The sequence below is a fragment of the Mobula birostris genome, chromosome 31 (assembly GCF_030028105.1).
Source record: "Mobula birostris isolate sMobBir1 chromosome 31, sMobBir1.hap1, whole genome shotgun sequence".
In the NCBI taxonomy this organism is placed as follows: Eukaryota; Metazoa; Chordata; class Chondrichthyes; order Myliobatiformes; family Myliobatidae; genus Mobula; species Mobula birostris.
The window spans coordinates 4,527,273-4,549,563 of record NC_092400.1 but is presented as its reverse complement, the minus strand read 5'-3'; the positions used below and the strand labels follow the sequence as shown (position 1 = coordinate 4,549,563).

Genomic DNA, 22,291 nt, shown 5'->3' with positions numbered 1-22,291 from the left:
GTAAATTTTTGGGTACTTCCTTTGCTAAGAGTAAACCTGATAATCCACCAGCATTTCCGCGAGTGGTTGTCCCCTTGAATTCGATTTTGTAATTGTCCCTTCCAAGAAACAGAGCTCATCTCTGCGTTCCTGTCACTGTTGTTAGTTTAACACTCTGTGGATTGAAAATGGACACCAGTGGTTAATGGTCAGTAATGAGGGTAAGCGCCCTCCCGTACTAGTACTGGTTGAAATGTTTTACACCCCAAACCAGACTCAGAGCCTCTCTGTCAATCTGTGTATGGTTTTTCTCTGCAGCGGTAAGGGAATGTGATGCAAAGCCTATGGGGTGTTCACTTTCATCATTCATAACATGTGACATGACTGCACCTAAACCATAAGGCGAGGCTTCACTGGATGATGTGGATTATAATGTGGGAGTACAGTGCCTGACGTCACCATTTCCTTTCACACTGCTTTGAACATTGTCATTTCTCCCTGATCTGTGATGATGAGTTCCAAAGGTGGAGTCCACTAGCCAGGTTTGGTAGGAACCTGTTATAGCAATTGACAAATCCTAAAAAGGACTCAACTGTGACAAGTCCTTTGGCCTTGGGGAGGGACGGTGAGGTGGGGGGGACATCCGGCACTGCATGGATTTTCTCAGCACGCTTGTGTAATTCTTGTGCGTCAATGGGTGATCACAGTAGGTGATGCTTGGTTTGAAGAATTCGTAATCTTCTAATCTTTTTAACACGGTCTTGAGATGTTTGAGATGTTGTCACCCATATCAGTAGCAATGATGTCATCCAGGTAACACAGGGCCTGGACAGCCTCACAGCACCTGGTCCATAGCTTTCTGCCCCAGTGCAGGTGCAGATGATACTCTGAAAATAAGCCTATTATAATGTAAAGCTCTTTGTGAGTGTTTATAGTCAGAAACACTTTAGACCCCTTTTCCATCTCCATCTGTAGGTAGGTGTCAGTTAATTCCGCTTTGACAAAGTGTTTCCCTCCAGACAGGTTTGCAAAGATATCCTCTATCCTGGACACGATATTGATCTACTTTCAGTACAGAGTTGATGGTAACCTTAAAATCTCCACAGACATTGACAGACCCATCCTTCTTGACTACTGGGACAACTGGTGTTGCCCTTGGGCTCCACTCAGCCTTGGAAAGAACTCCTTCAGCCTCCATGCGATCGAGCTCATGGGCTACTTTGTCATGGATGGTATAAGGAACCACAGGAATTATCTTTTTTCTAGTATAGGTTCTTAGCTGGATAGCTGCAGTCTTCAGTTCAATATCTTTGAAATGATGTTCAAATTCATTTGTGGAATGACAGAAATGGCTGAACCAGTGTCTCATTCCATTTTAATTAATTTGCCATTCACTTCTTGTGTAAGCCATGTTGCTTGTCTATTGTTAGCTTTCACACACAAATCTCAAGGCTACACAGCCCTGCGTCATCATTATCAGATATTTCATCAACAGTGTGCAGATTTTTGAAACTGCAGCTTGACTTTTTATCTTTTTCCCTTCCCCATGCTGTCCATTTATTTTTGTCTGCCCATATTTTTGTGTGTCCTACTTTGTTGCATTCTCTGCAAGTTTCACCTTTATACCTGTATTGGCCTGGTGTATGTTAGCCCCTGCCACAACGGTAACAAAATTTGTTTGGCCAGGCTGATTTCAGTTGAGACATTGCAATTTTGTTCATGCTCACTTTCATTCCCAATTGCAACTCAATTGTTATTCCAAAGCATAAAGCTAATTGAAGGAGAAACAAGGAAGCCTGAAAGATATTTGTCTTCGTTTCATTTTTTTCACTTTAAGCATATGCTGTGGAGGCATGATGACATATGGCATTCACATACCTTTACACTTAACCCCTTAATGAATTATTTAAACAAAGAATGCTTAATCAAGCAATATATTTACAATATTTCTCAACTATTACTGAAATATTAAATACACAACAAGCCCCACAACATTTGAATGTAACAATTCCCACTCAGCTCCCCTTTAATCTTTTTACCATTATTTTAAGTTAAAAGATGCATGGATTCTGGACAAAAAGGAAATGAAGGGATGGTGAAAAGAACCAAAGCTGAGGTAAATATTTATCATAAACTTATTGAATGTGGAAGACTCATGAGGGGCTAAATGATCTATCTCTTATGTTATCTCCCATAATTACCATCTGAACTCAATTCCGAAAACAACAGTAAAGTAAAAATAAATAACTTTGACTAACTTAAATCTGCAAAAATGTCATATGCACAAGTGCAATAAGAACCTTATTTGCAGGTATCACAAGCACATAACATCATATACGCAGCATTCACAAGAAAAATATCAATTAAACATAATTAAAACCAAGTCCATTTTGGTGCAAAGTGATCAAGATTTCATCTTTTGCTGTGTTCCCTATCTGTACTTTTAACATAATAACATTGATATATAATGTAACTAAATTGCCATCTCTTACATTATAATTAGTTGTCAAATGATATAAAGATAATCAAAATCAGTTGTGCTATTCATGTTGATTATGGCACCAGTATGTTTAAATAGTGCAAAAGGAATATTTTATGTGTGTGTGTGTGTGTGTGTGTGTGTGTGAGAGAGAGAGAGAGAGAGAGAGAGAGAAGGGAGGGGGAGAGAGACAGACATGAGCCAATAAGCAGAGCTGCAACAAGTCAAACTAAACAATCGCATTAAATCAAAGGAGCCAAGTCCAGACTCCAGAGGTATGTGACATTGAGTTTGCTCTGTGTCTCCCTCTGTGCCTTTCCCTCCCTTTCCATCTTTTATCCACCACCCTGCCAAGCCATCTCCTGATACATACATACATACACACACACACACATGCATGCATGAACCCCCATCTCTCTCACTCCTCCATTAATGGGTAGGTTATACAGGAATCCTCCAGTTTCTTCACAGATCCCGTATAAACTTTCTGCCGACTGTCCCCACAGCCAAAGACTCACAGACTGCTCACTAGAACTGTCAGGCCCTGGGAGCATCCTTGTAAATTTCTTTTGCACCCTCTCCAGTTCTCTCACATTGTTCCTGGAGTCACAGAGCATGAAGCTCTTCAGCTGAACTCGAACGTAATACAGTGACCAGAACTGGCTTGGTTGGTTGCTTGTGATAGCTAATGAAGACAGGAAACCTGTGCGGGGGAGTTTTTAAAGTGAAAAAGCCATTTCACTGGGACAGTTCCATATTCTTGACCTTGGAAGTCTGGGTCCAGTGGTACAAGTAGTTATCACAAACTGGGGTCTTCCTTGGTTGTAGTGGATGACCATGACTGCATCTGTACCTTGACATGCCCTTCACTCCCCACAAAGCATTGCAGAGTCTGGCTATTGGACTCACCTTTCATCTCATCCGCCCAGTCTGCCTGAGCTGACTTCCCATGCTAGGACAGGCATGTGCCTACCTCACTGGGACTGGCTACCCTCACCTGGTTGAGCCTGCCTGTCGAAGTGGTGTAGCAGGGTGTGGCTGCCGTTGCACGCAAACAGCTACTTGAGTGTCCGGTGGGGCCCAAAGGTGAGGGAGCTGCCCTGGAATAGACACAACTAGCATTAAAGTAATGCAGATAAGCCTACAGACTTACTCCTGATTCTCTTTCTGTCTCTGTCTCAGCTGTTCTAATTTTTTTTTACATATGAGTCAGCCTTTCCATAAGAGATTGTTTAGTTTGTGGAATCTTAGAAGAAAGCATTCAAAAATGGCTCCTAACTGAAGCACAACTTACATTCAATAGAGCAATTGAAATTGCTTTTTCAATGGAAACTGCAGATAGAAATGCAATTGAGTTGCAGTCAGGAATGAAAGTGAGCGTAAATAAAATTACAGCTTCTCAACAGAAAGCAGCCTGGCCAAACACATTATGTTTGCATCTGTCCTACTGTGGAAGTGGTATGCTGGACATTCGAGAGTGTCAGGGCAGAAGTGAGTGCAATTGCTATTACTTTGGGAAGCTGAAAGGATTGAAGGTAGATATGTCAGCTGGATTGGAAGGGGATACTAGCAGTGGATTAGGAAGCTTTTAAAAACCAACAGAAGGCAACTAAAAACCCACGAGGAAGGAAAAGATTAAATATGAAGGTAAACTAACCAATTATCAAAGAGGAAATCAAAAGTTTTTTTCAGGTATATAAAGGGTAAAAGGGAAGTGAGAGTAGATATTGGTTCACTGGAAAATGATGCTGGAGAGGTAGTAATGGGGGGGGGCAAGGAAATGGTAGATGAACTAAATAGGTAGTTCGCATCTGTCCAACTGTGGAAGCAGTATGCTGGACATTCAAGAGTGTCAGGGGGCAGAAGTGAGTGCAATTGCTATTACTTTGGGAAACTGAAAGGGTTGAAGGTAGATATGTCACCTGGACCAGATGGACTATACATCAGGGTTCTGAAAGAGGTAGCTGAATAGATTGTGGAGGAATTAGTAATGATCTTTCAAGGATCACTAGATTCTGACATGATTCCAGACGACTGGAATGTTGCAAATGTCACTGCATTTTTCAAGGGAGGGGGCAAAAGAATGGAAACGATAGGCCAGTTAGCCTGACCTCAGTGGTTGGGAAGATGTTGGAGCTGATTGTTAAGGATGAGGTCTCAGGCTGCTTGGAGGCCCATGATAAAATAGGCCAAAGTCAGTGTGGTTTCCTTAGAGGAAAATCTTGCCTCAACAAATCTGTTGGAACTCTGAGGAAATAACAAGCAGGACAGAGAAAGGAGAATCAGTGGATGTTGTGTACTTAGATTTTCAGAAGGACTTTGACAAGTTGCCACACATGAGGCTTCTTAATAAGAAAAGGTCCCATGGTACTAGCATGGATAGAACACTAGCTGACTGGCAGGAGGCAAACTGTGGGAATAAAGGGGTCCTTTTCTGGTTAGCTGCTAGTGACTAGTGTTGTTCCACAGAGGTCTGTGTTGGGAACACTCTTTTCACGTTATGTGTTAATGATTTGGATGATGGAATTGATGGCTTTGTGGCCAAGTTTGCAGATGATACAAAGATAAGTGGAGGGACAGGTATTTTTGAGGAAGCCGCAGAAGGAAAAAGATTGATTGGGAGAATGGGAAAAAAAATGGAATACAGTGTCAGGAAGTGTATGGTCATGAACTTCGGCAGAAGAAATAAAAGAGTAGACTATTTTCTAAACAGGCAGAAAATTCAGATAACTGGGATACAAAGGCACTGGGGAACCCTGGTGCAGGATTCCCTGAAGGTTAACTTGCAGGTTGAGTCAGTGGTGAGGAAGGCCAGTGCAATGTTAGCATTCATTTCAGGAGGACTAGAATATTAAAAGTAAGGATGTAATGTTGAGGCTTTATAAGGCACTGGTGAAGCCTCACGGATTATTGTGAGCACTTTTGTGCCCCTTATCTAGGAAAGGCTGTGCTGACATTGAAGAGGGTTCGGAGGAGGTTCATAAGAACATAGGAACATAAAAAATAGGAGCAGGAGTTGGCCATCCGACCCATCAAGCCTGCTCCGTCATTCAATAAGATCATGGCTCATCTGACCATGGACTCATCTCCACCTTCCTGCCTTTTCCCCATAACCCTTAATTCCCCTACTATCCAAATTCTATTCATGAGATTGATTCCGCAACTGAAAGGAGCATTGTAAGATGGCTCTGGGCCTGCACTTGCTGGAATTTAGAAAAATGAGGGAACATCTCGTTGAAACCTATCTAATGTTGAATGGCGTAGATAGAGCGAATACAGAGAGGATGCGTGCTATAGTGAGGAGTTTAGGACCAGAGAACACAGCCTCAGAATAGAGGGATGTCCATTTAGAATAGAGATGGAAAGGAACTTCTTTAGCCAGAGCATGGTGAACCTGTGGAATTTGTTGCTTCAGGCGGCTGTAGAGGCCAGGTTATTGAGTGTACTTAAGGTAGGGATTAATTGGTTCATGATTAGTCAGGGAGTGAAGGATTACAGGCCATAGGCAGGAAAATGGGGTTGAGAGGGAAATGGATCAGCCATGATGAAATGGCAAAGCAAACTCGATGGGCTGAATGGCCTAATTCTACTATCTCTTATTGTCCTATGGTTATTGTCTTATCTTATTCAATTTCAACGCATTGTATAATGATTTGATCTGTACGAGCAGTACACAAGACAATAATAATAATCCAATCTCCAGCATCATTAACAATTGGGATACTCATGCAATCTCGCCTCCCATTAATGTTCATAATTCAGTGTGGTACAGCTGCAGAGCTTTGGGCTGTAGCATTGCCCAGCTCTGTTTTTCGCAATCTGCATACATGCAATCTTTTGAGGGAACATTGCCAGGTTTGCACTTCATGTTAAGGCACACCTGGTGCCACCCTGCATTGACCCCTCCTAATTTAATGGTAAATTGTGGGATTGGCCAAGCTGTGAGATCAGATTGTGGTATTTTTGAGGTTGCCCATAATGTTCACGGATGCTCATTTCTGAGCTGTGAATTCTGTTCTGAATCTACCTCACGGAGTGTGAGACATATGCCACATACATTATAGAACATAGAACACCACAGTACAGTACAGGCCCTTCGGTCCACAATGTTGCCCCGACCTCTCAACCTGCTCTAAGATCAGTCCAACCCTAACCTCCCACACAGCCCTCCATTTTTCTATCATCCATGTGGCTATCTAAGTGTTTCTTAAATACCCCTAATGTACCTGCCTCTCCCACCACCCCTGGAAGGGCGTTCCATGCTCCGGCCCAAGAATGCACCTCTGTCATTCCCCTATACCTTCCTCCAATCGCCTGAAAATTATGCCCCCTCATCTTAGCCATTTCCTCCCAGGGAAAAAAATCACTAGTTTTCCACTCAATCTATACTCCTTATTCTCCACAGAACTGGGCACTGTCACTCCTGCAGATAACTAATGGAGAGATGAACCTGACATGGATAGATTGGTAAGGATGTTGGTTCTTTCGTTACCTGCCACTGGCCCTCTTCAAGACTCTTTAGCTCAGTCAGGTAGGGGTGTTTCTGAATCAATTTTTGTGATGTATATTGCCGACACTGAAAGGGAAGAGATGTCGGGCCAAAGGAACAGAATGGGAGAGTAGCATTAGCTGGATTGCTTTTTCCAGAGTTGACTGGCCAAGTGCCTTCCTTCCTGCCGTAAACATTCTGTGACATTCCCTCTGTTTGGTGCACGACATCATGTCCTTGCTGCTTCTTTGTTCAATGTGTGGGAGCACTAATTCGTCAGTTGGATAAAAATAGTAGCCTGTGATCCGTGGGAGGTTTCCTTCCCTGTTGTGATCAGACTTCATAATAGTCCAGAATCATTATTCAGGACTCCCAGGACATTTATCTTGATGGGTATCATCGCATATCACAAGTGTCAATCCTGTCCTGAAATGGGACAGGGTGTACGCAGGAAATGGGATGGAATAGGCTGAGATATTGACTGAAAAGTTTAATTCTATGAAAACGTAATAAGCTACTGCTTTGATTAGCCTGTGGGATAGCTCTCCAAATGCATGCTTGGCCTAATTGCTCATCTGAATTCCTCAGAGCTTCGATTAATCCTGGGTTGTCTAGGGACTTGTATTCATATTCATTTCATATAAATATTAAAACAACCATAAAGCATATTATTTCATTTGAAAGTTAATTGCTGTGTTGAGAAAGAAGGTAGGGATTTGAGTACCAAACTCCTCAGCAACAACACTGACTCTTGCTCAGTTGGTTGCTGTTAGAAGAGGGTGTTAGTTCAAGTGCTAGTGACCAGAATTCTGCGCAGCCTCTTTTAAAAAATGGAAGGTAAATACCTTTACAAAATTCACAGTCTGTGACAAACAAAGGCTGAATTGGCACTAATCCCTCTGCCTCCCTAGATACACTGTAACACAAGAAATATTAACATCTAGAGCAGGGATCCTCACCTTTAACCAGGGGGGTCTGTGGACCCCAGATTGGGAACCCCTGATCTACAATCATCATTGGCAAAAGCCTTCAGCTATTGCGATGGCATTTTCAATAGCAGCCTACTTTCCCATTGTAGAGTTTTCATCAGGTATAAAATTCACCAGGCAAGCATACAGTATCTGCAAGAAAGTCACATACCAATGATAATAAACCTGATTCGGATTATGGCAGATCCTCTTCTCTTTCAAAGAAAACAAAATGGTTCGTTTTGATGGCATCTTTTGGTAGAACTGTAATTTTACACAGTTTAACATACTGTTGTAAAGATTATTCTGCCTTAACTGGATCATCAGCTAGAAACTCAAATGAACTTGAAAGTAATCTGCTATTTATGAAAAAGAGGGGTTGGCCATTTGCCCCTCCACATCCTCTGCCTTTCAATACATTGGCTGATCTTTTAATGCATCATCACTTTTACTTATTTTTATGTAGACAGAGATTGTGGAATAGACCCCTCCAGCCCGCTGTGCTGTGCTGCCTAACCACCCAACCAATGTAACCCTAGCCTAACCATAGGCCAATTTACAATGACCAATTAACCTACTATCTATCTTTGGGCCATAGAAAGAAACCAGAGCACCCAGAGGAAACCAGCAGAGTCACGGGGAGAACGTACAACTCCTTACAGACTGCACCGGAACTGAACTTTGATGCCCTACACTTATAGTCACTTCCTGAACCTATAGTCCTTTGTGGGCACGTGGCCAAGTGGTTAAGGCATTGGACTAGCAACCTGAAGGTCGTGAGTTCGAGCCCCAGCCAAGGGAACATGAGCAAGGCACTTAATCACACATTGCTCTGTGACGACACCGGTGCCAAGCTGTATGGGTCCTAGTGCCCTTCCCTTGGACAACATTGGTGTCGTGGAGAGGGGATGCTTGCAGCATGGGCAACTGCCAGTCTTCCATACAACCTTGCCCAGGCCTGCACACTCTCCAGGGGAAGATTTTCCAGGCGTAGATCCATGCTCTTGCAAGACTAACGATGCCTTATCATGGAGATATCCTAGAATCTTTTGACTTTTCCTTGCATCTACTCAGTGACTGAGCTTCCATAGCCTTCTCCCAGAAATGCAAAAACATTTAATCACAATGTCTTCTCTGTTCATCCTAGATGCCCTTGCCTGAGGAAACCTCACACTTAGAATTGGCTGCCACACACAAAATGCTGGAGGAACTCAGCAGGTCAGGCAGCATCTATGGAAGGAAATGACAGTCGACATTTCAGCTGAGACCCTTCATCAGTTCCTCCAGTACTGTGTGTGTGTTTGCTCAACATCTCCAGCCTCTGCAATCTCTTCTTGTGCCTCTGGAATTGACTTTGGAGAACTCCCACTCCTGTGCATGGCCAGGAATACACCGGCGTGGTTTTAAAAAAAAAACAATTAGCCACACTAGGAGAACGCTGTTCCCATGTCTGAACATTTCTAAGTAACCTTTGACTGAACTTATGCCCACCCAACAGTAACAAGGCACTCACCACAGTGCTCTCTCTCACTCTCACTCTCACTCTCTCTCTCTCTCTCTCTCTCTCTCTCTCTCTCTCTCTCTCTCACTCTCTCACTCTCTCACTCTCTCACTCTCTCACTCTCTCACTCTCTCACTCTCTCACTCTCTCACTCTCTCAGTCACTCAGTCACTCAGTCACTCAGTCACTCAGTCACTCAGTCACTCACTCTCACTCACTCACTCATCTTGTTTTACGGCAGTTGGCACCCAGCTTAATGGTGCATTACCACCACCTTCTGCTCCGGACTTGTGCTCTCTCACCCGTGCCCAGCAACCCTTTTAATGTGAATTCCTGCACCCCCAATTCCCTTAGATTAATTCTCATCATCTCTCCCTGTATCCCATACTTCCTGCAACTGAGAACTACATGTTGTACTGACTCCTCTTCCTGACATTCCTCACACAGTCCTGTCCGGTGTTTCCCTATCATTTTCAATGTTTTGTTTAATACACAGCGTCCCAGTTTAACCTAATCCACACCACAAGGGCACTGAACTCAATGCCCCATCACACCCGGAAAGACGTCACAAACCCCGCCTGTACATTATACCCATTGGCGCAGATATCGGAGCGCCCATCACCTTCGCGGTCGTGATTCGTCCGCTGCGTTGTCACTCGGCGAGGCCGCCCTCGTTTCCTGTGCACGGGCAGTGATGGTGCGCTTCAAGTCCAGGTAAGGAAGGGTCGGGTGCCTCAGCTTGGAGACGGGCGGAATGTCTTCATTACCGTTAAATTAACTCCTCCTTCCGCCCCGGGTTAAATTCTCCCAAAACGGACGGAAACTTCCAGTGAACTTGGAGTTGCGGGTCATAGTTACACGGCAGAGAAACAGGCCCTTCGGCCCGTCCCATCCATGCCGACTAAGATTCCCACCTGAACTAGTTCCATGTGCCCGTGTTTGGCTCTAATCTTTTTATTTAATTAATGTACCTACATCAACCATTCCCTCTGGCAGCCGGTTCCAAACACTGACCAGAGACCAGTCCGAGGGTGAAAAAAATGCCCCTCAGGTTCCTAATAAATCTATCACCTTAAACCTAAAGTTTCTGTCTTGACTTCCCCAACATGGGGTGAAAAAGACTCTGGTTTCACCCTGTCTATCTCCCTAATGATGTTACACATCTCTGTCATGTCACCCCATACTCGTTCTGCTCACCAGTAAAGTCCCAGGCTGCTCACTCTCTCCCCATAACTCTGTTCCTGGTGTCTCAGCAATCATGAACCTTCGCTGTCACCATCACTGTAAAGTCCTGGATATTTTAGTTGTCCTGCAGTATGGTAAATACGTAGTTTTCATTTAGTCCCTTTAATTATTTCCACGTCTCTGCCCAAAATTTTAGAAAAAGTCATAAACAAAACCTGCAGATGTTGGAAATCTGAAATCTGGGAGAAGAATACAGGAGCTCAGAGAACCAGACTCAAGAACAGCTCCTTCCCCGTGGTTATTAGACTTCCGAAGCAATCACCTCTTTCACATCCCCTGCCCAGGAGTGCTGCCATGTTCTTGGATCTTAATTCTACCTTTTGCATTATCTCTTTTTTTGTACTATTTCATTTTGCACTGCTTGTCACTATTGTATTTATTATTGCAGTGTATACTATTTATTCTATGATGGAGGTTCCCCACCTGGGATCTATGGATCCCTCAATTATGGCAGGGGTCACTGGTATTTAAAAAAAAAAGGGTTGCAAACCCCTAATCTGGAAGTTTCATGCAAATAAGGAATTTCATTGCACCCTGGGTGTATATGACTACGTTAATCTGAATTTCCGTGGATGCTATCTGACCTGACTGTTTCCAGCATGCTCCTTTTGTGTGTGTTGCATTTCCAACACCCATCACTGTTTCCGTTTTCACCTTGTGTGAAATCCCACCCCATGAGGATGACATCCTCCTGCATTGAGTTTTAAATGGTTCCTCTCCATCTAGTATATACTTGTCCTTTAATTAAAAATTTTCTCTTTGATGTTGTTTACTTCCTAAAAGGAGCATTCACATTCCACATTTTAATCTTTCTTTCTAATACATTGTATAGATGCCTATTCCTGTTTTTGCCCCAAATTAGAAAATTTCTTGATCAATTCCACCCTACTTTTGCCTCCACATGGTCTATCCCTTCAGTGAAGCCTCTATCTCAATTTCAGAGGCTAGGCTGGTCACCAGTATTCATGATTAAGTTACTACTCATGATTCCCACAACCACATTGATGACTCTTTTTCCCACTTGTCCCAGATGATTTCCAGTGCCTCCTCAGTCAGTGAACTCCAGGTTGTAACAGCCCTCTGGATTAAAACAAAAATGCAGAAGTCTACAGATACAGGAGTTATGGGGGGTGGGGGGAGGAATGAAACTGCTGAAGGAACACAGCGGCTAAGGCAGTATCTGTTGGGGCAAGAGGATAGTGTTTCGGGCCATGGGTCAAAATATTCTTCAAATCTCATTTTGCTGATGTTAAACGTGCCTCTGGCTTCTGGTTGTGGACAGATTCTCTAAGGGGAAAAAGTTTCTCATCGTGCAATGTGAATGCCCTCAAAATAATGTATAATCAGAGGTTTAAAATTTGAAGAGAAATTCAAGTTATTCCAAAATTGAGCTGGAATTGAAAATCATCCTCAAAATTGGGAAATTTGAAACTTGCTTCTGGTCATTTTGAAATAACAAAATTAATTTGCTACTCTGTCCACAGTGTTGTAAAGTTTTCTTGAACAGATTGCTGAGCTGGTAGTAATTGCCTCTTAAACCTTTAGATAAATTTAAATAGTTTCAGCATCTGCAAAATCTCCTGTGTTTAGATAAAGCTATTGTCTTTGCTGCTCTGCTGGATGCCTTCCTCTGTGCAAATGAACAATGGCTGTCATACCACAGTCAGAGAGTTGTGCATTAAATTTACTTTGAACTTTGTTCATTTCCCTCTGTAAATGCTGCCTGACCTGCTGAGTTTTTCCAGCACTTTGTATGTTACTCCAAATTTCAGTATCTGCAGTCACTTGCATCTCTTTGATTGTCTTCCTTATCTTTCATAAATCAGTCACGTATTTCTTCTTAATAGTTGGGCATTCCATTAAAGGATTTCTCCGACCACCTACAAGTTCCAGGCCTAAGTTGTAACACAGCACTGTAGCCTACATTTTAATGACCTGCTGCAGCAGGTTAAATCTGCCCCAAGCCATCAGACATATTTGAGCACCTGGATGAAACGGTTATTTTCTGGAAAGTCTGGTATATGTTTTTCAAGTCAGAGTGTTCATTTCAATGAAAATGTTAAGCAATTTTTAACATCTTGCTTACTTACAATTCAGGGGATAAGACTTGTTCTTGATTAACAAATTATTGTAAGTAATTATGATTACATGGGTTCAACATCTCAAAATATTTGTAGTTGGACAGTCAAGAATTGTTAGATAACTAATGATTAGCTTAATTTGTCACATCTACATCAAAACATAGTGTGAATTGCTTCTTTTACGTCAAATCAAATCAGTGAGGATTGTGCTGGGGGCAGCTACCAAGAATCATCACATTTTCATCACCAACATGGCGTGCCTTCAATTCACTCATTCTAACCCGTACATCGTTGAGATGTGGGAGGAAACCGGGGCACCCAGCCAAAGCCCGCAAGGTCACTGGGAGAACATATAAACTCCTTTTGGGCAGCAGCGGGAATCGAACTCCCCATCTTACAGATTGGCATTGCATTAACCACAACGCTATAGTGCCAACCCTATATGAACATGACCTTTCAGTAGCAGTGGTGAGGTGAAGGCACAGTTTGAACTGGTTTACCTGCCATGGAAAGTTTTCTCATTATGGTACAGAGAAAATACTAATCAATTCTGTTGCATTTCTCATTCAGGTACCTTCTGTGTGAGATAGTGTTTGAGAAACCACACTATCGCCAGCAATTAGATATCCGAAGCATCATTCGAAATGTAAGAAACACAATCAATCAAATACATGGTGACTTTGGCATTGGCTGTTGTAGCTTACGTCTGGAAGGTTGGTAACAAAAGGTCCACATTAATTAAAGCAGTTAAATGCAATCCGTTGGTCTAATTTGTTAATGTTAAATTTACTGAACAAGTCGTATCTCTCTCTGCTCACAAATGATTTTGTCACCATAATCATGGCTTAGCCTTGCTGTTTTTATTCCTGATGCAGTATTTGGCTTGTGTTTTGATCCTGTGTGGAATACTGGGATACTTTCCCTTAACTGGTTTTACAGCAGTACCATTGCAGTTTGCCTCTGCTCTTGGGGAAAAGAGAAAAATTTAGCCAGTTCTCAGTCCTGATCACTCCAAGATAAGGATATTACAGATCAAAGGTATTGGGTTTCACTATAGATTTCAATGCGACTAGTGTCCTGAGCTGTGTATACTGTATTTCAATGCAAGAAGTATCGTAGGAAAGGCAGATGATAGTACTGAAGATGAGGTAGCTGGATTACAAACAGGCAATGTGTAGTGAGGAGAGGCTATTGATAGGGCAAAATTGCAGTCAACAGGATGTGTTGCAACTTAAAACCCAGACAAAATCGAAAAGGGTGAATACTGTATGGGACTGAATGTGTTATATTTGAATGTACGCAGTATACAGAATAAGGTAGAAAAAATATGCAGCACAGTTGCAGATTGGCATGTATGTTGTTGTAGGCATTGCTGAATTATGGCTGAAAGAAGATTTTAGCTGGGAGCTTAATGTCCAAGGCTGGGAGGATTATAGCTGGGAGCTTAGTGTCCAAGGATCGAAAGGACAGGCAGGAAGGCTGAGGGGGTGGCGTTGCACTGTTGGTTAAAAAGTGAAATCAAATCATTAGAAAGAGGTGACAGGTTTGGAAGGTGTTGAGTCATTGTGGATAGAACTAAAGAACTGCAAGGGTGAAAAGACCCTTGTATACAGACCCCCAAACAGTAGTAAGGATGTGGTCTACAAATTACAACGGGAGATGGAAAATGCATGCCAAAAGGGCAATGTTACAATGGTCATGGGGGATTTCATTATGTGGATAGGTTGGGAAAATCAGTTGGTGCTGGATTCCGGGAGGGAGAATTTCTAGAATGCCTACAAGATGGCTTTTTAGAGCAGCTCATGGTTAAGCCCACTAGGGGATCAGCTATTCTGAGTGTTGTGCAATGAATCAGAATTGATGAGAGAGCTTAACGTAAAAGAACCCTTAGGGGTAAGTGATCATAATATGATCGAATTCACCCTGAAATATGAGGAGAATCTAAAGTCTGATGTATCAGTATTACAGTGGAGTATAGAGAATTACAGAGGCACGAGAGAGGAGTTGGCCAGAACTGATTGGAAAAGAACTCTGGCAGGGATGACGGCAGAGCAGCAATGGCTGGAATTTCTGGAAACAATTCAGAAGGCACAGGATATATACATCTCAAAGAGGAGGAAATATTCTAAAGGAAAGGTGGCACAACAGTGGCTAACGATTGAAGTCAAAGCCAACATAAAAGCCAAAAAGAGGGCATATAATTGAGCAAAAATTAGTGGGAAGTTGGAGGATTAGGAAGCTTTTAAAAATCAACAGAGGCAACTAAAAAAGTTATTACGATAGACTATGAAAGTAAGCTAGCCAATAACATGAAAAAGGATACCAAAAGTTTCTTCAGATACATAAAGTGCAAAAGAGAAGAGAGAGTGGATATCGAACTGCTGGAAAATGATGTTGGAGAGGTAGTAATGGGGGACGAGAAAATGGCACATGAACTAAATAAGTATTCTGCATCAATCTTCTTTATTAGAAGACACTAGCAGTATGGTGAAGTTCCAGGCGTCAGGGTTCATGAAGTGTGTGAAGTTACCATTACTAGAGAAAAGATTCTTGGGGAAACTGAAAGGTCTGAAGGTAGTTAAATCATCTGGACCAGTTGGTGTACACCCCAGGGTTCTGAAAGAGGTGGCTGAGGAGATTGTGGAGGCATTAGTAATGATCTTTCAAGAATCACTAGATTCTGGAATGGTTCTGGAAGACTGAAAAACTGCAAAATTTATTCCACTCTTCAAGAGGAAGAGATGCAGAAGCAAGGAAACTATGGGCCAGCTAGTATGACCTCAGTGGTTGGGAAGATGCTGGAGTCAATTATTAAGGACGAGGTCTCGGGGTACTTGGAGGCACATGATAAAATAGGCTACAGGCAGCAACACACATAAAAATGGCTGGTGAACGCAGCAGGCCAGGCAGCATCTCTAGGAAGAGGTACAGTTGACATTTTGGGTCGAGACCCTTCATCAGGGAGTTGTGAGGTAATGATGCGGCTCTATAAAACTCTGGTTAGGCCACACTTGGAGTACTGTGTCCAGTTCTGGTCGCCTCACTATAGGAAGGATGTGGAAGCATTGGAAAGGGTACAGTGGAAATTTACCAGTATGCATTATGATCAGAGATTAAGGGAGCTAGGGCTTTACTCTTTAGAGAGGAGGAGGTTAAGGGGAGACATGATAGAGGTGTACAAGATAATAAGAAGAATAGATAGAGTGGATAGCCAGCGCCTCTTCCCCAGGGCACCACTGCTCAATACAAGAGGACATGGCTTTAAGGTAAGGGGTGGGAAGTTCAAGGGGGATATTAGAGGAAGGTTTTTTTACTCAGAGAGTGGTTGGTGCGTGGAATGCACTGCCTGAGTCAGTGGTGGAGGAGATTCACTAGTGAAGTTTAAGAGACTACTAGACAGGTATATGGAGGAATTTAAGGTGGGGGGGGGGTTATATGGGAGGCAGGGCTTAAGGGTCAGCACAACATTGTGGGCTGAAGGGCCTGTACTGTGCTGTACTATTCTATGTTCTGTGTTAAAAAGCAAGGAGTTAATCAAAGAGTTAACAGATTGATGAATGTGTTTACAGTTATTCAGTTTTGTACTTAACTCTTGTCAAATGCAGGCTGGTGAAACGGGAGTGGAGCTCATTCTTGGCTATTATGTCATTGCCGTTAGTTTCAGGTTGTCGTTTGGCCAAGTTCCATCCTCATACTTTTGCAAACTTATTCTTAATGTGTCCAGTTGGACATTTTGTTTTTCTAGGGGTAATTGTTTTCTTGGAGCAAAGGTTGAGCCGAAGATTAATTGGGAGGCTGTAAATTTTGAAGTATTAAGACAAAAATCAATGATGAGTAAGTTTCCACCAGTCAGAAGGCTGTAATTGAAGGACACTTAAAGGAGGTGATAACATTTTATCGCAGCAAATTATTGTAATCTCAAATGCATTTTTCAATGTAAAGCAATTTTCAAAATGGGAATTCTATATATTTTGAAAGTAGAATAAAAATTGCAAGGCTATAAACACAGGGCAAGGCTGTGGGACAAATAAAAAGCTTTTTCCAGAGTGCCATCTGGGCTAAATAGCTTCCTCCATGAGCTCTAATACTATTTACCAATTAAAAATCACAACATTATAGATTTGTTTTTCAGCCTTTTTGAGAACAATGTTCCAGCTAGATTTTCACATGCAAATTTAATGTGTAATTAGTTGTACATATTTTGCAGATTATTCCTTCTAATTGTTCTTCCTTGAACCTTGGAGGGAGAAAATACCTAAAAGATAAACTTACATCATTGCTGTACTTTGACAATTTAATTTTTTTGTTTCACTTCTCCCAGTCACATACCTAAATGCCTACACAGGGATAGTCTTACTAAGGTGTCAAAAAGACTTCTACAGAATGCTGTCGACAGCGCTGATGTTTATCACCTTTCTGGAGAACAAGAACCAAAAGTTCCATTGTTTTTTTAACACGTTACACGTGGCAGGTAAAACGTTGTAAATTCTGATGTCGATTTTGTCATTGAAGCCTGTGGAGGTATACACGTTGCCAACTTCTCCAACTTGTTTACCTACTCTAATCTTGACTCTGATCCCGATTTACTCTCAATTGTTAGTTAGTTTCAACAGCCTTTTGTGACCAGGTGTTTGTGTATCCTAACATGCAATTTGTTTTGGGGAAAAATGAAGAAAACAGTCTTTTCGACTCCACTTTAGTCTTGGTTACACCTACCTCCCTGCATGAGAAAGTTGTCAGTTCAAACTCGTGATCTGAATAGGCCCCATCACTCAGGAAGAACTAGACTGTTTGAACTTTGAAGGGAGGTGAGGGGAAAGAAGAATGCAGAGTTAAAACAAGGTTATATCTCCCTTTGGGTAGAAAATGAAATTGTGTTTTCATGGTTTTTTTCTTAAAAGGGAGACTAAGAGTTCGGATTCTGGCTAATATTTATCCTTCCACCAATACTTACAATAGATGGTCTATTTATTTATTTAATTCCCATTTTTAGTTGTTGCTGGTCTGAGTTCTGACGGGGTTATTGTTGTAATTATAGTTGTATATATTTGATTTTAAGATATTTAAGGGATCCATAACTCTTGTGCTCCATAATTGTGGGTGTTTCTGGCTGCATCATGGAAATTTAAGCCCCCATCACTTTCATGCTATCTGAATATAAAGCAGGCATATTTAGAACCCAGCTTCAACCCCTTGAGATTATAATCATTTATAGATTCCCTGCATTGAATACAATATTGTGCCCTAACCAACCGAGAAAGTTTATCAAACATTGAACTTTCAACAATTAATCAAAGACAAATGTACTTGTATATATGTATGTAATCAATTCCACCCTTGAGTTTCACACATTAACTTTTACACAACAGTAATAACAATGATTTTTTTTTTAATTCAAGGTACAATTCGAAGCTGCCAGAAGTTCCTGATCCAGTATAATCGCAGGCAGTTGCTGCTGCTCCTCAGAGACTGTAAAACCAAAAGTAAGTAAAAATTTGAGATGTCTGGAATGTTCTTTGTAGGTTATATTCTAGCATCAGTTATACTAGACCAGCACAAAGAGAAAGCAAATCTCCAATAATTTGAATATGAGCATCAGTGTTAAGAAATTGGTCAGGGTTCCTGAAGCATTGAGGGTAAGGTTAGACTTTCCTCTAATTAAACAGATCAAAATCATAGTCATGGTCATACTTTATTGATCCTGGGGGAAATTGGTTTTCGTTATAGTTGCACCATAAATAATTAAATAATAATAAAACCATAAATAGTTAAATAGTAATATGTAAATTATGCCAGGAAATAAGTCCAGGACCAGCCTATTGGCTCAGGGTGTCTGACCCTCCAAGGGAGAAGTTGTAAAGTTTGATGGCCACAGGCAGGAATCCTATGACGCTCCGTGTTGCATCTAGGTGGAATGAGTCTCTGGCTGAACGTACTCCTGTGCCCAACCAGTACATTATGGGAGACATTGTCCAAGATGGCATGCAACTTGGACAGCATCCTCTTTTCAGACACCACCGTCAGAGAGTCCAGTTCCATCCCCACAACATCACTAGCCTTACAAATGAGTTTGTTTATTCTGTTGATGTCTGCTACCCTCAGCCTGCTGCCCCAGCACACAACAGCAAACATGATCGCACTGGCCACCACAGACTCGTAGAACATCCTCAGCATCGCCCGGCAGATGTTAAAGGATCTCAGTCTCCTCAGGAAATAGAGACGGCTCTGTCCCTTCTTGTAGACAGCCTCAGTGTTCTTTGACCAGTCCAGTTTATTGTCAATTCGTATCCCCAGGTATTTGTAATCCTTCACCATGTCCACACTGACCCCCTGGATGGAAACAGGGGTCACCGGTACCTTAGCTCTCCTTAGGTCTACCACCAGCTCCTTAGTCTTTTTCACATTAAGCTGCAGATAATTCTGCTCACACCATGTGACAAAGTTTCCTACCGTAGCCCTGTACTCAGCCTCATCTCCCTTGCTGATGCATTCTCTATGGCAGAGTCATCAGAAAACTTCTGAAGATGACAAGACTCTGTGCAGTAGTTGAAGTCTGAGGTGTAAATGGTGAAGAGAAAGGGAGACAAGACAGTCCCCTGTGGAGCCCCAGTGTTGCAAGCACACGTACTGTGGTCTGCCAGTCAGGTAATCAATAATCCATGACACCAGGAGAGCATCCACCTGCATCGCTGTCAGCTTCTCCCCCAGCAGAGCACTACCTGGATTCAGTTTTTGTGCTTCTAGACTCAATTGTACTGCCCTGGGCATGTTAGGGAAACCTGTACTCCAGTACAGGAATATCTTTAGGTGGAAACATACAAGACTAGGCTGTAAGATTTTATCATACTTCTGGAACAAATGGATGATGATACAAAGGTTTAAGCTAATGTATTTTTGGGCCTTTCAGACAGGCACTAATTATTTTTCTTCATTTTAGAGGAGAGAGAATCTGTTCGAAGATCTCTTCTGCATTGTTCACTAAAAGTATCGGATGAAGATCAGTCATACGATGTAGGTGAGGAAGTGGAAGAAACAGATACTGATTAAGTTATTTACAAATCTGAATAATAGTGAAGACCTGCATTGTGGACCGCTTCCCTACAGATGTCTGGCAGTATCAAGGTTTTTAGCATCTTGCAAACCAAACCCATGAAGATTACATCTGTACAGCTAGTACACGGATACTTTGTGAACAGACTGAAAGACAGCTAACCAACTTTACTACCATGCATTGTCAAAGTACATCTAACCACTTAAAATTGTACTGGCTGATGTTTAAAAAGGGCAAATTCAAAATTCTCAAGCCAGTTCAGCAGTTACTAGCATTTAATGGGTGATGCAAGGTGACATAAAAGTATTCAAATTTTTATATTAGCCTTTGGTTGCTATGGCTAATGCATTGCCTTACTGTTGTCACACATTACTTAGCCCACCTCCACTCAGGAACATGAAAACCTAGTTGTGGTCAACTGTTGCTGATGGAATGAATGCAGATCATTGGCTTGAACTTCCTGATGATGACAAAACAGAAATGGAAAGTTTTACCGTGGTATGTCAAAGTTAATTATTTGCTGGGGTTATAGCAAGAAACCCACGTTGTGGGATTCTGTGGAGCAGAGAATGTGTTTACCATCATTGATTCTTAAAATTGATATTGCTGCTAATGGAATGCACCTAGAGTATACTGGCTTTTCCTGAACTTGCTAATCCCTTAGTTACTAGTAACTAGTGTTAACTAGTGGGATTTAAATTATTGTGCAATTAAAGTCTTGGTGATATACTACTTTCCTTTGTCTCTTCAACCCCTTACTTAACCACCCTTAATCTGTGTTTTAGTTCTGAGTCATTTTCTTCCTGTACAGTAGTGAATCTTATTTTCCCCCCAGTGTTGCAGAACAACATGTAGTATCTGGTGATTCTTATTAGGAATTGTGGTAGAGTCTTGGGATGGTACTGAAAGGTATGAAATTAGTACAGCTTAGCCTGTTGCACAACTCCACTGTGGGACTGCTCCTTTAACAGAAGTGCCAGCTGTATAAAATAATGAGTGGACAAAATGGGCAGGATTACAAGTTTTGCTGCATCAGACTGCATCTGCTTTTTGTTCCTTAATCAAGTTCTTCAAGTCTCCTGTAGCAGCTTGATTGAACTAGAAGGATGATTGAGCAATTTAATCAGTTGGTTAAGAATCAACTGTGTTGCTATTGAACTGTAGACATAGTTCAACTAAAGATTTTAAGTTTTCTTTCCTTAAAGTGAACTAGATGGGTTTTATAACAGGCCCATAATATTATTATCACTTAGACTAAATATTTAATTCCCCAGCTGCCAAGATAAGATTTCAACTCTTATCTTTGAATTTAGTTCAGAAACTTTAATCATTAAGCCACCATCCCCATTTTCTTTAATCTTTCGACCTCAGACCAGGAATGGAATTATGCTCCTGTTTATCACCTTAAAAACCCTTTCAGGGTAACAAGCTTCCTTCTCTAATTGCATCACCTTCAGCTTGACATCATTTTAGAGCTACAGCTTCTCCACAACTCTTTAGCCTAAATGCCATTGTTTTCTACTTAATGCACTTGCTGCAGCCAAACTTTTCCTTTTACTTCTCATGTACTCCTCCCAGTATCAGCTGTGGAATAACAGTCTACTTATGTATTTTCCTCTAATGTAATTTTATTTGTGAACAGGGAATTGGCATCCATATGCTGTAGGAAAGATTGTTTATATAATGACATTACCCCTTTAAGGTCTTCTCACCTCCTCTGGTATCTTTGCCTAACTATTTCACCAGTGTCAAAAGTGCTAGAACAACCTCAATGTCCATATATACTGCAGGGCGGGGCGGGGTGGGGTGGCAGTTAGCACAATTGCTTTACAGTGCCGGCAGTAAGATCTGTTAAATACCTGCTAGTCTAAGGAGTTTGTATGTTCACCCTATGACTGCATGGGTCTCCTCCGGGTGCTGTGGTTTCCTCCCACATTCTAAAGCTGTACAGTTATGATTAGTGAATTGAAGGCATCAGCAAAAATTGCATCAAAAATAATTAATTTGGTGGATGCTACATAAATGAGTGTTCGTACAAAATAATAACAGGCAGAAATAGCTAATACAAGGGAGCATAATTTTAAAGTGATTGTTGGAAAGTTTAGAGGGTATCAGAGGTAATATTCCAACCCCCCTAGGGAGGTGTGTGGAGCATCCTGGCAGGGATGGTGGTAAAGACAGATACATCAGGGGCATTTAAGAAGCTCTTAGATGAGCTGATGGATGACAGAAAAATAGAGGGCTATGTAAGAGAGGTCAGATTGATCTTAAGGTAGGTCAAAAGATCAGCACAACATCGGGCACTGAAGGGCCTTTACTGTGCTGTAATATTCTGTGTTCTAAAATGTAATGCTTGTGTTTACTGAACAGTAATGTGCAAATTTCTGTTTGCATACACTTCTGCACTGTGCTGTAAATGGGGGAGGGGTGGGAAAATAAATCTCTTCATGCCCAGTGCCAAGAAGCAGATCCAATGACACCAAAATGCAGTACTGCCT

At 41.8% G+C, this 22,291-nt stretch overlaps 1 protein-coding gene across 1 annotated transcript; it reads left to right on the top strand.

Moving 5' to 3' along the window:
- The first annotated feature begins 10,028 nt into the window (after nucleotides 1–10,028).
- pop5 (POP5 homolog, ribonuclease P/MRP subunit) lies at nucleotides 10,029–21,590 on the top strand. The gene is made up of 5 exons (XM_072247568.1): nucleotides 10,029–10,130; nucleotides 13,313–13,455; nucleotides 17,064–17,213; nucleotides 18,142–18,225; nucleotides 19,680–21,590. The coding sequence occupies exons 1-5, from the start codon at nucleotides 10,111–10,113 to the stop codon at nucleotides 19,787–19,789; spliced, it is 507 nt and encodes a 168-aa protein (XP_072103669.1). The 5' UTR covers nucleotides 10,029–10,110; the 3' UTR covers nucleotides 19,790–21,590.
- The last annotated feature ends 701 nt before the right edge of the window (nucleotides 21,591–22,291 follow it).

Excerpts from the sequence above, each read along its gene's own strand:
- pop5 (XM_072247568.1), top strand. The coding sequence starts at position 10,111 with ATGGTGCGCTTCAAGTCCAG. Across the intron at positions 10,131-13,312 it reads ATGGTGCGCTTCAAGTCCAG|GTACCTTCTGTGTGAGATAG; the intron begins GTAAGGAAGGGT and ends TTTCTCATTCAG. Across the intron at positions 13,456-17,063 it reads TTGTAGCTTACGTCTGGAAG|TCACATACCTAAATGCCTAC; the intron begins GTTGGTAACAAA and ends CACTTCTCCCAG.